The sequence below is a fragment of the Bubalus kerabau genome, chromosome 8 (genome assembly GCF_029407905.1).
Source record: "Bubalus kerabau isolate K-KA32 ecotype Philippines breed swamp buffalo chromosome 8, PCC_UOA_SB_1v2, whole genome shotgun sequence".
Lineage (NCBI taxonomy): Eukaryota > Metazoa > Chordata > Mammalia > Artiodactyla > Bovidae > Bubalus > Bubalus kerabau.
The window spans coordinates 10,363,362-10,381,289 of NC_073631.1; the positions used below are offsets into that span (position 1 = coordinate 10,363,362).

A 17,928-nucleotide genomic window follows, 5' to 3' on the forward strand; every position below is an offset into this window, starting at 1 on the left:
TTGTATTTGTATTTGTGAGGAAAATGCAGTCCACCCTGAGAAGACTTCAAAAGTCTCCAGAGGTTAATAGGTGGTGCTGATCCAAATTTTCTGTAAGATTTGTATTTCTGACTTGTATAGTCAGAAAATTACAGTATTGACATATAGTACAAAATTATCATGGTGAGAACCAGTTTATCCATAGATTTTTCCTCCCAAAAGTTGTGCTCTGTGAACGAGCCCCAGGCCAGGGCAGGTGCCCACCAAGCCTCCTGGGAAGCATGTCCCCGTCTGTAGGGACAGCAACAGTCTCTCTTTCATGGAGCCTGGAATAAACTAGCACTTGTGAAACACTGAACATTCTCAAGTATATTATACCTCAGTAGCTGTCCACCTTTGCTTTTATTATTTACACAAAGTCATGTTAGTAGTGGAGCTTCATTCAGCTGAGTTACAGCAGAGGCACAGAGGCTGCTGTGAACAGTGAGACTCACACACAGGTTCCTGCCCACCTGGGATGGAAGGCAGGTCTCTGGGCAGCCATGCACTCACAGTTGCAAAGGCTCAACTGGAAAGGAAAACCAAAACCAAAGCTGACTGGAAGGAGAAAGACACCTCCAACGCGCCCTTTACCCACCTTGACCATCCAAGTTCTCACTAGAGGAGAACAGGTTAGAACTGGCCAGGCTCTGCCTTTTCACCACTAGCCCACACACATCCTTCCAGTAGGATGCGGTGAAGGGGAAATACCACGGTTTCCTCAAACCGAAAGTTCCTAAAAAAATAAGTTGAGTTGAAATCAATTTGCTTGTTTTTCTACTTAGAAGAAGATTCTGTAGTGGAATATCTTAGCTAAATTACTATAAAAATTTATCCCATCTTATCATGTTCCATCCACATCCCTTACATGGACCAGTGACCACAGGGGACAGAGCATCAGCCCCCAGCCTCCCTCGGCCTGGCCAGGGCCCCCCATGATGTCCTCACATCCCCTTCCCACAAAACGTCATCTGAGCAGGTGTTCAACAAACAGGCAGGTATTTATTAGAAGTAAGACTAGCGTTAAATAATTGGGGAATGTTCCCCCAGCCTTCCCCCTCCTGTTTAGCTGTCACTCTTCCAGTATGTCTTTGCCATCTGCATGGATTACTAGACATGATTAAAAGCTGAAGGAATTAATCAATTAAAACCCTACAGAGAAGGATAATTCAGAGTGCTAACATTTCTATGTGAGACATACTGCCATTCTTCAAATGGATTCTCCAAATTCATTTCGTCCACTTAATAGTCACTACCCCATTATGTGTCGAAATGAAAGATTTAGTTATTAATGCTTCTCAGTTTTCTTTCAACACAGTCAGACTAGCTTAAGTTTGATGGTGGTCTAAATTCTACAAGTGCTTGAGGAGATAAAGACCTCCACGCAGACTGTTTCATGTTTTAGCTCTCTGACCACAAAGCACAGAAGAGACACACAGTTCCTCACACACTCCACACAAAAGATTCAAAGAGGTGACTGCAAATAAGAGCACTGGGTCCCTTGTCTTTTGATGTGAAGGGAGATGCTGAGCTGGCGTTTGGTCCAGTATTTACCACCTGTCATGGGTTGTTGGAGTCTTAGCCTTGGTACCTTGGACTGTGACTGTATTTGGAGGAAGAACCTTTAAAGGGGTGATTAAGATATAATGAGGTCGTGGGGGTGGGCTCTGACCCATCAGAACTGGTGTTCTTATAAGGGATCAGGACTCAGACACCCACAAAAGGACGGCCATGTGAGGACACAGGAAGGAGATGGAAAGAGGAGATGGATGTCCGGAGCCCAGAGCTGTGAGAGTATAAACACCCCTTTAAGTCGCAGTCTGTGTACTCTGTAATGGCAGCCCAAGCTGAACAGAGCACACGGAATATTCCCCAAGACCTTACGTACTAACGACCGTGCCTTAGGTCACATCACAGCCTGCACTGCACTTGCACGCTACTCCAGGCACTGTCCAGGGTCCTGAAAACACTGTCCATGGGGACAGGGCTGTCACCTCTCCTCCCCAAGCGGAAGGGAGGCAGCAAGATGGTCTGGGACAAGAGGCTGCAGAAGCCACACAATGAGCTGCCAGGCAGCCTCTGGGAGCACCTGCCCATCAGCCCCTTCAAACCAGCAGAGTGCCTGCCTTGGCTCCTGGACTCTACTGTCTTCAACCCCCTGGTAGGAGCCTTGGGCACTCGCGTGAATGACAAGTTCGTGGAAATAAAAGAGAGTGAGCAACAAACATATCAGGAAAACTAGTTTGTGATGCCAGCGGCTACCTTCTCTCCCTTTGGCCCGTTCGAGCAGCAGCAGTTTCCTGCTGGGACCTCACCTAGGTGACCATAACCAAGCTCAGGAGCAGCCACAGCCAGCAGAAGGGGCCCTGCCTGTTAAGAGCAGGTGGGATCAGATGCACGGGGTTAGGCACAGGCTGTGAATTAGCAGAAGTGAGGCGGTGGGGGTGGGGGGTGGCGCCTGGAGGCCTGGACGGCATTGGGAGGATGCTGAGAGGTCCAGATGGGATGCCTGAGGCCTGAGCAAGGGTTGCGGCTGCAGAGATGGAAAGGGGGGGGGGGGGGCAGAATGGGAGAGGCCATTCAGTTAGAAAAACAAATTAGAAGTAAATTGAATATTAATGGCTGATTTGCTAATTAAACCACCCTCGCTCTGCTCTGTCTGGACTTTTAAATCCTCCTAATTAACCTATTAATCTAAGATAGATGGGGAGGGGCCAAGGCCCAGGCATCACAGAGGCCGATCAGCTCTCCCCTGCCCTTGGCTCTTGCTCCTAAAGTCACACCTGATTCTTGAGCACCCTGCTCACGTCACCAAGTATAATGGGAGCATTAATACAAGCGAAGGCCCTCAGTCCATCCAGAGTCTGCTCCTTGAGAGTGTAAACCGGGAGCCTGCACAGACCAGGAAGCGAATCAGTGTTTCCTCTAAACTGACAGCGGTGCAGGGAGAAGCCAGGGACATGAGACAGCCGGGGCCAAACCCAATCCGGCTGGAGATACATGAAGAAGAGTTCGTGAAACGAACTCCCAAGGAGGACCAGATGCTTGCTCATGCACTGAGTGGAGCTTGGGGGCCCTGCAGTGGATACAGAACCCTGCTGGCAACAGTGACCTGTGACTGGGTCACCTGTGACTCTGGGTCTGCAGGGCATCCCCCTCAGATACGAAGCCTGGGAAACGCCAGGCTCAGTTTCCACACCATTGCTGCATCAAGGAAAAAAAAAAAAAAAAAGAAAAGAAAATGCAGAGAAAGCACTTGTGTGGGGGTGCACACACATGTGTGTGAGACAGACAGAAAGTTGTCACCCATCCCCCAAGCTGGGGAGACCCTCCTACCCAGGGAGACTGTCACACAGTGACTGTCCTGATCCCCAAGTGCCTCAGTGGCACGTCCCTGATGGCTCATTGATAAAGAACCCACCTGCAGTGTAGGAGATGCAGGTTCAATCCCTGGGTCAGGAAGATCCCCTGGAGGAGGAAATGGCAACCCACTCCAGTATTCTTGCCTGGAGAATCTCATGGACAGAGGAGTCTGGTGGGCTACAGTCCATGGGGTCACAAAGAGTCGGAAACAACTGAAGTATCCCATGGACAGAGGAGCCTGGTGGGCTACAGTCCATGGGGTCACAAAGAGTCAGACACAACTGAAGTGACTGAATACCAAGTGCCTGGGAGCCCTGCAGGGAGTCCTGGATGTGTGGGAAGGGGTTCTTTGGGTTGACAGAGTGAACGGGTGTTTTTAAACATGGGCATCATTATTATTCAGGCACAGTGAGGCCACCAGAGTCTGGTTAACCCCATTCTCAAGAGGAGGGACATGCCACACCTGGCAGGGCCTCCTGAGGAAGCACCAGAGCTGGGCAGGGAGCAGACGAAACCAGGGGAATCGTGGACAATAGTTTGTACTGTGGCTTCCCTGGAGGGAATGGGTAAGCAGGCTTAGGACCAGTCAGTCTGGGTAATGCCCTTGGGCTCTGGGCACAGGGCTCCCCCTGATTGTCTGTTCCTGGCCTTGGGTGACAAGGGCAGGGGACAGTGGCCAGAGGGTGGAAGCATGTAGCAGAGGCTGGGGTATGGCCCAGATTTCCTGTGTTGAGTGTGAAAGGCATGCCCATGGGCAGAGCCTTCACCGTCTCCAGGGATTCATTTGTAGGGGAGAAGGGGTCCCTGCCCCTGCAGTCTCTCCAGGGTCAGGAAAGCCCCAGCACATCACATTAGCAGGAATTTGTATTTATTTTAGAAATAAAAAGGCCTGATGAACGGATGAATGAGCAGGGACTACACAAATCCCCTCCAGTGGGCAGGCACCTAGATGGCAGGTATCCTACAAAGGGAAGACCTGTCCCTGACCTGCATCCTGTGAGACCACCACACACACTCATACAGGGGACAAGCCCTTGTTCATGTGAGTGCCGGACACATAAACCCAGAGTTTCTGTGCAATTTCATTACATACTGAATTCTCCAGGAGTGCAACCGCCTTAACACCAAGTGAAAGATGATCTGATGGGGAAGTTGTTCATCATTTCAGGAAACCCCATCACGAGTGTGACAGCAACTTGCTGTCGGTCTGCAGTGCAGCATGACGGTGGCCACAGCTCAGCACAGGACCCACAGACACAGGACAAGAGCGCTGAGATGCTTCTAGCAAACTCAGAACCAAAGGTGCTTATGGTGGCAGTTTTATGAATGCGCTAAATCTCATCCATAAAGGTTTTCTGGAAACGGTTTTGCATTATTATTATATGTGTATATATAAGCATTATAGTACAATAATAAGAAATCCATTGTGTAAAACTGCACATTAAAGTGATTCATACGCAGGCTTCCTTTTAGATTTCAATCTCCCTCTGACGCTGTTCTCAGGTATTCACCCCGTCTTCTCCTCAAACCCGCTTTATTACTGTTCTTTTGTCCCACCCACCCTCTACTTCCTGTCACTGGCAACAGAATATGATACCTAAAATCCAAAAACCTGGAGTCTGAATGGAGGCTCTGACATGAGGTAAAATTATAAGACAGATGTATCTGCTGCTTCATCATTACCAGTCCTGTGAAATGACCTAAGGAATTATCTGATCGTACACTGTTAAATAAGACCCAGATCATTTACCAAAATAGCATTCTTTTATCCACTCCATTTGCACCTAATTTTTCCTTTCACATTTTTTCTATTTTAATTAATGCTATTTCCATATTTTTTATCATATACAAACAAGTCTTATCTGGTATTCCTTATCTTAATATTAGCTTTATTTTAGTCTCTATCTTCATCTCCTCTCATATATTTCTTCTACTTTTAATACCAATGCTTTCTGATCATTTTCCTTCCCTAAAATACAAATTTATGCCAAGAATCTGAGTAACTACCTCATTCTGTGTTTTAATAAGGTCTTGGTTGACCATTGAGAATTCATATATTATTTCATTATGAATTGCTTTCTCTTTTACATTACAGTTAAGACATTACACTAATTTTTTAAATTACCTGCAAGAATCATATATATATATATATATATATATATATATATATATATGTAGGCTTTATTGTCTGTGACTTTCATCTTATGAGAGTCAAGGGTGTGTTACAAAATATTTGTCTTAAAAAGAGAGTACTGAATGACACTGGAAGTATCATTTGTCACTCATTTGAAACTCATTTGTCACCTTGATGCCCTTTAGAAATCCTTCTAGTTCTATCATTATTGTATCCTACTTAAGTAAAGAGGCTTTGAAAATTATAGAAAAATAAAATTTATTCACCTCCCCCCACCCAAAAAAAATAAGTGCGCTGAGTCAGAGAGTGCCCAGAAACTGTAATTAGTACTTATGGATCTGAGAGTCCACTGATACTTTCTAGCAATTTCATTTTTTGTTATTATTGGCAGACTTCATCAAAGTTGAAAATAAATACTCTGTGTTATTTAAGGGTACATAAATTACCAATTACAGTTGTTCTTTTAACTTCTGAAATGAAGAATCAAGGAATTTCATGATTTAAAAAAAGGAAAAATATTTATTGTCATCTCTGGTAAATTCTGTGTCTTTTTATTTTTATATCTTCTTACAAAGATATTGGAGTTTTGATCTTTTATCTTGAAATAGACTTTGGTCTTCTTCCTAACTAGCCACTAGTTCAGCCAGAAAGAGAAAAACCCACTCAAATTCTCTACAGAAAATGCAGAGAGGGGCATTCCTCATGCAAAAGTTGCTTCCAGGTTCTCTGCCTTCACTCCCCTTTGTGAGGAGTAGAGTCTGACATGGAGGGAATCCCAAGCATATCCAGATTACAGACCTCGTAAGACCTGCAGGCAGAGTGGAGGTGTCCCCTGCATGGGGTAGCATGGGGGGTCTGATTCAGGGGTGAGGTTCTGCCCTGGTCTCAGGTGGGAGGAGAGGGTCGACTTGGTGCTCACGTTACTGGTGGAAGTTAAGGGACAGAAATGTACCAGGAGAGGAGTGGGCAGCAGGTTTGGTGCCTGGATACAGTGGGCTGTTGCTGCAGGGACAGTAGAGGAGCCGGGAGACATGTGGGCCTTAGGGGACCAGCAAGAGAGGAACCAGAGGCATGGAATCCCCAACCCAGAGTGGCCCTCATGATCATGCTGTTTCCAAAAGATAAGCAACTTGGGCTTTTAGGTCTCCTGGTCACTTAAGGAAAATGACTTTTCCTTCCCCTCTGAGCCCTAGGTTGACCTTATTTACCTTTTAGAAATATATCAAATACTCTCTAAAAATCACCAGCTTGGCTGATCTTCTGCAGACTCACACAACAAGGGATGACTCAGCACTTCCTCCCTCCTGAGAAATTCCTGCCATCTCTCAGCCTTTCTGAGCTGACTTCCCCTCCTCCAGGAGCCCGCCCAAGCTTCCTTTTCTTCCCCTTAAACGTGATTTAGAAAGTGGGATTTCTGAGCACCAGATATCTTCCTCAAGGGTTCGGCTTCTTCTTTTAACTATTATAAAGTATATATCACAAAATTACCGTCTGAACCAAGTTCAAGCAAACAATTCAGGAACGTGAAGTTCATCACACCGTTGTGCAGCCATCTCCAAAGCTACCTTCATCCTGTGCCGTCCAGGCCCTCACCTCCCTCTCCTCCAGCCCCTAGTGAGCCGCATTCTACCTTCTATTGATATCGCTATGATTTGGCAGGTGTGTCACTCAGCAATCTCCAGAGCAACAGAATCAAGCAGGGGTGTGTATGTGTGTGTGAGTGTCTATCTGTGTAGAGACAGACAGAAAGAAGTTTACTGTGGGAGCTTGGGTCATGCAATCATGAAGGCTGAGAAGTCCCACCTGCTCTCTGCAAGTGGGAGGCCCAGAACAGTGAATTGAGCAGTTCTAGTTCAAACCCAAAGACCTGAGAACTGGGGGTGGGGAATGCTGCTAGTACAAGTCTCAGTCTGAGTCTGAAGGCCCACGAACCAGGCACACCCATGTCCAATCGCAGGGGAAGATCCTGTGTCTTTCTGTTCTATCCAGAGCCAAGTGGACAGTCAATGCAAACCCAGTGGATCTCATCGCCCATGACACGACACATCATCGTCTTTCTAAAGACCCTGCCTTCTACTGTTAGGGGAAGCACACTGATTGAAACCGCCCACCCTGGCTGGGCACCATAGTAACCATTTGCATGAGTTGTTTTATGACAGGAGATCCTGATAAGGAATACGGAACTAATAAGCCACCACCAACCAGAAGAGTTCAGGAAAGGTCTAAAGGAGACACCGCGTGTCCGTCCACTTCCCAGAATCCCTCTCCCTGGCATCCATCTTGGCTGAGTGATGCGTGCGCCACCAGGAAAGACTCTGAATTAAAGTGATTGGCCAAAGACCACCCGGAAACTAATCCCATCACCATAAAACCCGAGACTGCCAGCCACGCAGCAGAGCAGCTCTCCTGGGTTCCCTTACCCTACTGCTCTCCACCCAGGTGCCCTTTCCCAATAAATCTCTTGCTTTGTCAGCACATGTGTCTCCTTGGACAATTCATTTCTGAGTGTTAGACAAGAGCCCAGTCTCGGGCCCTGGAAGGGGTCTCCCTTCCTGCAACACTACCTGCTCACAGAACATCCACAGTTCACTTACAGTTCTGTTTTTCTGGGGCTTCCTGGTGGCTCACACAGTAAGGAATCTGCCTGCAGTGCAGGAAACCTGCGTTCGATCCCCAGGTGGGGAAGATCCCCTGGAGGAGGGCATGGCAACCCACTCCAGTATTCTGGCCTGGAGAATTCCATGGACAGAGGAGCCTGGCAGGCTACGTTCCATGGGGTCGCAAAGAGTTGGACAGGACTAACACTTTCACTTTTTTTCCCTGTTCTTTTAGTTCCTTCCAGGAGAAACAGAACCAAGTCTCTCACACCTTTCAAAAGAAGAATAGGAAGAAATAGTTTTTCATCGCCAAAACCATGGAAGTAGATTCTTTCAGCCACATTCCCAAACATGCCTCTCTCCTTTCTAGGTTGTCTTTTGCACCACCACCTCAACAAAAATTTTTGCTTTCTTTTCCTCTTATTAAATTATTTAGCATGCTGAGAAAACAAAAAATAAAATATAGTCAGTTTTTACAGTTTATCTTCTGCATTAGTTAATGTAATTTTTATCACAGAGAAAAAAAAACTGTCTTCTATGTATTTTGCAAATTTATACTTTTGTATGCTCATTAAAGTTTTTTATAAATTCACTAAATATAAACTTTACTTTCTAACAAATGGTTCAAGTTATTTGCTAGGATATCCATTGAGATATATGTTTTTAAAATTTGACTCAAGAATTTCAATTTTCATATACTCATTAAATAGCTTTTTTAACTTTGAAAAGCGTATAATTTTCATTTGGATTTTTGAAATACTAATTTAAATTCTTATAATATAAACTGGTGATTTTTTTTTGTTTTTTGTGTCTTTTTAAACTTTTTACTCCATATTGTAGTATAATTGATAAACAACGTTGTGATAGTTGCAGGTGGACAGCAAAGAAACTCAGCCATAGATATACATGTCTCCATTCTCCCACAAATTCCCCTACCTTCCAGGCTGCCACGTAACACTGAGCAGAGTTCCCTGTGCTACACAGACCATTTTGAATATAGCAGTGTGTACATGTCCATCCCAAACTCCCTAACTATCCCTTCCAACCATTCTTCCTGCCCCAGTAACCATAAGTTCGTTCTTATGGTTCATTCTGTGAGTCAGAAACTAGTGATTTTTATCATTTGTGTCCTTGGCATTATGGTGCAAAAGGCCTTCCTTTTCTTTAAAACCATACTTTTCTTATTTGTTCATTATTTTAATATCACTTTTGATGAATTTATGAATGAGTAGTTTTTTTCTCACTAGTGGATTGACTGAATTCTATATCCTTTCTCTTCCATTAAAAATGCCAACTTTGATTCAAGGTCAGCATCAGGGGGCATAAGATGGCCTCTTCATCTCCCTGCTTCAATCTACAACTAGTAAAGCAGCCATGACTCAGCAAAGGTTCCTCTACCCAGCACACCAGGACCCCTGGGAGACCCCCACACCTGTGTGTCTGAAGGTGGGTGCACTGGAACATACCGAGGAGGCAGGATTAGCAGGGCAGTGGAGGTGGGGCCTGCAATCCCCAACTGGGGACGCTTCGTGAGGTCAGGTTACCCAAAACCATGGTAACATGGTAGCACAGAGACAGGATAACAGTTCTCCAGAAACTGAACTTAAAGTCACACAAGTCAGTGACATCACTGATCTGCTGCTGTTGCTGGTTAGTCGCTCAGTCATGTCCGGCTCTGCAACCCCACGGACTGCAGCACACCAGGCTCCTCTGCCCTCCACACCCTCTCCCCACTGGGGACCACAGCAGCTGATGCCGAAGCCCCAGGCAGAGAACCAGAGCAGCAGGCGTGTGGTGCCCAGGACCCCAACTTCCAGCATGGAGCTGCCCTCAGCCACAGGGAGGAGGCTGACAACCCCAGCCACTCCAGCTGCCTCATCTCCTGCCTGAGGCAATGGCACCCACAAACCAACTGGACAACCCCAGACCCAGGGAGACGCCAGCCACCCCAGCTCATTCCCACTCCAACTCTCCATACTAGGGCACAGTGACCTGACCCCGGCAAACCCCCACCATGGGGGTGGGGGCGTCCTCCATCCCAGTGCCCCTCAGCAGCAACGCCAGTGACAGCAGGGACCCATGACCCCAGAGACACACACACAGGCAGTGGGGAAGCGTCTAGCAGGGATGTTGGGGTGGAAACGCTGTCTCGAATGCAGCCAGAGGCCACTCAGGGAAGAGACCCCAAAAACTTGAGTTACAGCGCCACCTACTGAAAAACCAGGAAAAAGGCCTCTAGTCATCAATCTGCTGAACTCAGAATCAAAGTAAAAAAAGCGTTACTGAAATGAGAAAGGTGTTTACTACTTCAAATGTACCAGCAGAAGAGAAATTCATCCAGTTTCACACACACACACACACCAAAGAAACCATGATAGCATGGTATCGCAAAGACAAAAATGACAATTCTTCAGAAACCAAACTTAAAGAATCTAGTAATCTGATTTGTTGTTGTTGTTGCTGTTCAATCCCTCTGTCATGTCTGGCTCGCTGAGACCCTGTGGACTGCAGCACACCAGGCTCCTCTGCCCCTCACTATCTCCGGGAGGTGTCCACCGAGTCAGCAATGCTATCTAATCATCTCATTCTCGGTGGCCCCCTTCTCCTTTCCCAGAATCAGGGTCTTTTCCAGTGAGTCAGCTCTTCGCATCAGGTGGCCAAAGTATTGGATCTTCAGCTTCAGCATGGGTCCTTCCAGTGAATATTCAGGATTGATTTCCTTTAGGATTGACTGGAAGACTCTCAAGAGTCTTCTCCAACACCACAATTCAAAACATCAATTCTTCAGCAATCAACTTTCTTTATGGTCCAACTCTCACACCCATACATGACTACTGGAAAAACCAGAGCTTTGACTATGTGGGCCTTTTTTGGCAAAGTGATGTCTCTGCTTTTTAATAGCTGTCTAGGTTGGTCACTGCTTTCCTTCCAGAGAGCAAGCATCTTTTAATTTTATGGCTGCAGTCACCATCCGCAGTGACTCTGGAACCCAAGAAACTAAAATCTGTCACTGGTTCCACTCTTTCCCCTTCTATTTGCCATGAAGTGATGGGGACTGGATGTCATGATCTTAGTTTTTTAATGTTGAGTTCCAAGTCAGCTTGAATCACCTATCAGGAAGCATAGCCTTGTTGTGGTGAAGAGGCTTACACAACTCAATGAATCTATGAGCCATGCCATGCAGGGCCACCCGAGACAGGCAGGTCGCAGTGAAGAGTTCTGACAAAACATGGTCCACTGGAGGAGGAAATGACAGCCAACTCCAGTATTCCTGCCTGGAGAACCCCATGACCAGTATGAAAAGAAAAAAGATATGACACCAGAAAGATGAGCCCCCCACCTCTGCCCCAGGTCAGAAGGTGTCCAATATGCTACTGGGGAAGACAAAAGGGCAATTACTAATAGCTCCAGAAAGAATTAAGTGGCTGGGCCAAAGAGGAAATGACAGATGTGGATGTATCTGATCTAACTGACAGAGAATTCAAAATAGCTCTCAAGAAGAAAATTAATGAGCTATAAGAAAACTCAGAAAGGCAGTTCAATGAGCTTAGGAATAAAATTAATGGAATAGAAGTAATACTTTGCCAAAGAGACTGAAACTCTAAAAAAGAACCAAACAAAAATTGTGGAGTAAGAAATTCAATAAGTACGATGAGACAGGAAGCACTGGAAATAGAGCAGACCACATGGAAGAGAGAGTACTGAGCCCAAAAATAAAATCTGGAAATGATTCGGGTAGAAGAGGAGAGAAAACTATGATTTTTAAAAAATTAAACAATTCCAGAAGAACTATCTAACCCCATCAGGAAAGGCCTGTAAGGGTGGCGTGTGTCTTAGAAAGATGAGAGAGGGAAGAGAGTGTTTAGTTAAAGAAACAAGAGCTCAGAATGTCCCAAACCCAGGGGAGGAACTGGGCACGTGAGTCCATAAAGCTGCAGTAATTACCTCGGCACAAAAACACCTTATCACAGCGCATTAGAGCTGTCAAAAATGACAAAGAAAGAATTTTAAATGCAGCCAGCGTTCTAAAAAAGGCAGTAACCTGCAAAGGAATCCCCATTAGGCTATCAGCAGATTTCTCATCAGAAACTACAGGCAAGAAGAGAGTGGAATATCAGAGCCAAAGATTAAAAGATGAAAACAAACTCTCAGCCGAGGATACTCTGTCCAGCAAAGTTATCCTTCAGATACAAAAGAGAAATAAAATCTTCCCAAACTGTGAGAGCTCATCACCACTAGACCTGCCTTACAAGAAAAGTTGAAAGAAGCTTTTCTATCTGAATCAAAAAGGCAAAAGTACACAAAACTTTGAGTAAGGTAGACAGTAAGCAGACAGAGGAGTGAAACTCTGGGACTTCCCTGGTGGTCCAGTGGTTAAGACTCGGAGCTCCCAGTGTGGAGGGCTCAATCCCTGGTTGGTTAGGGGATTAAGATCCCACATGCCATGCTGTGCACAGTCATAAAAAAGAAAGCAAGTGAAACTGTATAAGAATAGATTGTTAAACAATTACAGAATAAAAGTTTTTAAAATGCAGTAAAAATAACTAATTTGGTCACAAGCTCACAACATAATAAGGGATAATTTGAGAATACAAAAAGATAAATGGGAAAGAGGGAAAGGATAGAACCCGTATAAGCAAATGAAGTTAAGATGCCAAATATCAGCAGTAAAAGGACTATATTATCTGATACATTTTACACAAAACTTAGAGTGACACAAAACATACATCTAAAAGAGGTACATAAAACACAAAAAGGAGGAGACTGAGAAAACCTCATGGGAAATCACCCGGCTAAAATGGCAGACACATGGGAAAAGGCATAATGGAGATACAGAGCAACCAAAACACAAAAGATAGAATGCCAGCACTATGTCCTCACGCATTAACAATCACTCTAAACATAAACAGACTGAACTGACAAAGCAAAAGACACAGGGTGACTGGATGGAATATAAAATGAGACCCAACCATATGCTGCCTCCAGGAGACTCAGCTCAGCTCCATAAACGAAAACAGGCTCAAAGTGAACAGGTGGAAGATGATACTCTGAGTAAATGGAAACCAAAAGAAAGTAGGGTGGCTATGCTTACACAGACAAAATAGACTTCAAGCCAAACAAGATAACAAAGGACAAAGATGGATATTATGTCACGTTAAAAGGGACAAGTCATCAAGAAGTGATAACACTCATTCTTTAAAAAGAAGATATAACACTTATTAACATATACGCACCTAACACAGGGGCATCAAAATATATAAAGTAACCATCCACAGACCTAAATACAGCAACACCACTGTGTTAAGCAAACTTCACATTCAACCTTGCGGGGAGCTGCCCATGAGAACGGGATCCTTTGTCCGAAGGACACAACTCTGGGAGCTGCCTCGGTCCTAGAGGGTTTGCTTGCAAACATAGCTCTCTGTCCCGCCACCCCAGAGATTAGACGCTTATTTACTGCAGGCACCTGGAGTTCTGTGCAAACGTCTCACGCACAGAGAAATGTTATCTGGTGTAAGAAATAATAACAGGGTGCCATTCCCATGCTCTCAAGATTTCTTGTGACTGTTTGTAAGATGTATAGGTCAACAAAGAAAATGTTAACTGTCTTGTCTTTCTCACGCTCTTCTGTATAAACATGAGATGCTGAATAAAGTTGGTGTCAGACTGCGTCCCTTCGTGGAGACGTGTCTGAACCTCTCGACCCCATCTTTGTTGTAGATTTCTCTTGCTATAGTTTCCTTTCTCAGCCAAGCTGTGCACGTTCTCGGGACCTGATCGACTTTGCTGGCTGGCACTGGCACAACCTACATGAATTAATAGATTCACCAGACATAAAACCAACAAAGAACACCAGGCCTAAATGAAACATTAGATTAGATGGATTTAATAGATGCACACAGAACATTCCATCCAAATGCAGCAGAATACACATTCTTCCCAGATGCTCTTGGAACTTTCTCAAGAATAAATCATATGTTGGGACACAGAACAAATCTCAATAAATTTAAGAAGACTGAAATCATATCTTCAAGCATCTTCTCCAAACACAGTGATATGAAACTAGAGATTAACTACAAGAAGGAAGCTGGGAAAACCACACATTTATGGAGACTAAACAGGATGCTAGTAGCTTGGTCAGTAGATATTGGGTCTGTAACCACACGGGACGCTATGGGGCTTCCCAGGACAGAGCCCCTCTGCCACCACTACCACGCTCTCCACTGGGCTCTTGCTGCAGAAAAACGTTGACTTCCTACACCTTCCCTGCGTTCCAAAGAATAAATTTAATCAGAGAAGTGAAAAAACGCAGAAACAAAGGGAAATGGTCAAGCAAGACAAAATAATAGTTGTTTAGCCATGAAACAAAGTCAAAGGGCATTTAGCTCCTCCGCAAGGGCTATAGATAATATTCTGAGCCATGTCCTTTGAGCTGTTTTGCAGAGACCGAAACTCCCACCAGGTGGGAGAAGTTGACTGTATGCTGCCCCAAAGCACATGGACCCCAGACTAGTTGGAACCCAAAGGTTGACGATGTTGACTCCTAATTACCTCACTATCAACAAATCAGAAGAATGTCCATGAGTTGATCACACACATTTCAACCCTCTCCCTCTCTCTTCTTTAAAAACCTTTCCCTGAAAGCCTCTGGGGAGTTCAAGGCTTGGAGGCATTAGCTGCCTGGATTCCTTGCTTGGTGCCTGCAATAAAGGCTGCACTTTCCTTCACCACAACTCAGGGTCAGTAGCTTGGCCTTACTGAGCACAATCAAGCTCAGTTCAGTAGCAAGTCAATGAAGAAGTTAACGGAGAAATCAAGAAATACCTGAAGGGAAATGAAAGTGTGCATACCAAAATCTATGTGGTTCAGCAAAAGTGGTATTAAAAGGAAAGTTTGCAGCAATACAAGCATACTTCAAGAAACAAGAATAATCTCAAACAATCTAACCTTAAACCTCAGTGAAAAAAGTGAAAGTGTTAAGTCGCTCTGATTCTTTGTGATGCCAAGGACTGTAGCCCGCCAGGCTCTTCCATCCATGGCATTCCCCAGGCAAGAATATTGGAGTGGGTTGCCATTCCCTTCTCCAGGGGATCTTCCCAAACAAGGAATTGAACCTGGGCCTCCTATACTGCAGGCGATTCTTTACTGTCTGAGCCACTTGGGAAGCCCTAGCCTTTAACCGTAAATCTAAAGGAACCAGAAAAAGAAGACTGAGCAAAGCTGGAACTCAGTATAAAGGAAGAAATAATTAAAAATCAGCAGAAATAAATAGAGACTAAAAAGACTACAGAAAAGATTGATGAAACTAAGAGCTGATTCTCTGAAAAGAAAAACAAGATTGACATACCTTCAGCTAGACTCACTAAGAAAAAAGAGGGCTCAGATAAACAAAGTCAGAAATAAAAGACAGAAAATCATGGTGGATGCCACAGAAATACAAAGAATTACAAGAGAATACTATGAAGAACTACACACCAAAAAACTGGAAAACCCAGAAGAAAGAGATACATCCTTAGGATCATACTGCTTTCGGAGACTGAAATGTAAAGAAATGGAAAATTTGAACAGGACTTCCCTGGTGGCCCAGTGGTTAAGAATCCACTTGGCGATGCCACAGAGCAACTACCCCATGTGCCAAAACCACTGCGCCCACACGCTGCAACCACTGAAGCCTCTGCACCTGGAGCCCACACTCCACAACGAGATCACCCGCCACAGTGAGAAGCCTGAACACAGCAGCTAGACAGGAGCGCCCCTCACCACCACTGGGGAAGGCCCGCGCGAAGACCTGGCGCAGCCAAAAATAAACTAACTGACTCAATTTAATTTTAAAGAAAAAAGCTGGATAGACTGATCCCTAGAAGGAGACTGAAGCAGTAATAAAAACATCCCCCAAAACAAAAGTCTAGGCCCAGTGGCTTCACAGGTAAATTCTATCAAACATTCAAAGAAGACTCAATACTTACCCTTCTCAAACTCTTTCAAAATACTGAAAAGGAGGGAATGTTTCCAAATTAACTTTACCAGGCCAACATTAGTACCCTGATACCAAACCTGATACACCATATCAACACAATGAAGGATAAAAAGCATCTGAAAGGACATGACATGCATTTATGATAAAAAAAAAAAAAACTCTCAAAAAATGGGTACAGAAGGAGGATACCTCAACATAATAAAGGTCATATATGACAAACCCACAGGTAACATTATACTGGTGGAAAACTGAAAGCTATCCCTTTAAGAGCAGGAATGAGGAAACCCACTCATATATCTGACAAGAGGTTAACATCTAATATATTATTAACATACAACACAACATCAAAGAAAATACTATGATAAAAAACTAGGCGGAGGCTCTAAATACACATTTTTCAAAAAAAGACATTGAGAAGGCCAACAGGCACGTGAAAGATGTTCAGTATCAGTAGTTATTAGGAGAGAAAAATGAAAAGCACAGTATTACCTCATGCCCAGTTAGAAAGGCTGTGATCAAAAATACAGGAAATCACCAGGATATGGAGAAAAGAACCTTCTACACTGTTAGTCAAATGTAAATTGGTACAGCCACTATGGAGAACAGCATGGGAAGTCCTCAAAAAATTAAGGCTAGATCTACCATATGACCCAGCAATTCCACTTCTGGATATTTATCCGAAGAACATGAAAACATGAATTTGAAACAGTGTCAGTTCAGTCGCTCAGTCGTGTCCGACTCCTTGTGACCCCATGAATCGCAGCACGCCAGGCTTCCCTGTCCATCACCAACCCCCGGAGATCACTCAGACTCACGTCCATCAAGTCAGTGATGCCATCCAGCCATCTCATCCTCTGTCATCCCCTTCTCCTCCTGCCCCCAATCCCTCCCAGCATCAGAGTCTTTTCCAATGAGTCAACTCTTCACATGAGGTGGCCAAAGTACTGGAGTTTCAGCTTTAGCATCATTCCTTCCAAAGAAATCCCAGGGCTCATCTCCTTCAGAATGGACTGGTTGGATCTCCTTGCAATCCAAGGGACTCTCAAGAGTTTTCTCCAACACCACAGTTCAAAAGCATCAATTCTTCGGCGCTCAGCCTTCTTCACAGTCCAACTCTCACATCCATACATGACCACAGGAAAAACCATAGCCTTGACTAGACGGACCTTTCAGTTCACTTCAGTCGCTCAGTCGTGTCCGACTCTTTGCGACCCCATGAATCGCAGCATGCCACGCCTCCCTGTCCATCACCAACTCCCGGAGATCACTCAGACTCACGTCCATCAAGTCAGTGATGCCATCCAGCCATCTCATCCTCTGTCATCCCCTTCTCCTCCTGCCCCCAATCCCTCCCAGCATCAGAGTCTTTTCCAATGAGTCAACTCTTTGCATGAGGTGGCCAAAGTACTGGAGTTTCAGCTTCAGCATCATTTCTTCCAAAGAAATCCCAGGGCTGATCTCCTTCAGAATGGACTGGTTGGATCTCCTTGCAGTCCAAGGGACCCTCAAGAGTCTTCTCCAACACCGCAGTTCAAAAGCATCAATTCTTCAGCGCTCAGCCTTCTTCACAGTCCAACTCTCACATCCATACATGACCACAGGAAAAAACATAGCCTTGACTAGACGAACCTTTGTTGGCAAAGTAATGTCTCTGCTTTTGAATATGCTATCTAGGTTGGTCATCACTTTCCTTCCAAGGAGTAAGCGTCTTTTAATTTCATGGCTGCAGTCACCATCTGCAGTGATTTTGGAACCCCAAAAAATAAAGTCTGACACTGTTTCCACTGTTTCCCCATCTATTTCCCATAAAGTGTAAGCACATGTATTTCTACCACAGC

General features: G+C 44.8%; 1 protein-coding gene across 1 annotated transcript in view; it reads right to left on the bottom strand.

Annotated features, from left to right (window-relative positions):
• Nucleotides 1-17,928, bottom strand: part of ABCA13 (ATP binding cassette subfamily A member 13) — a 409,559-nt gene that overhangs the window by 237,662 nt on the left and 153,969 nt on the right. The window contains exon 37 of the mRNA XM_055589635.1: nt 617-754. Within this exon, the coding sequence (XP_055445610.1) occupies nt 617-754 (138 nt within the window). The remainder of the gene's footprint in view (nt 1-616; nt 755-17,928) is intronic.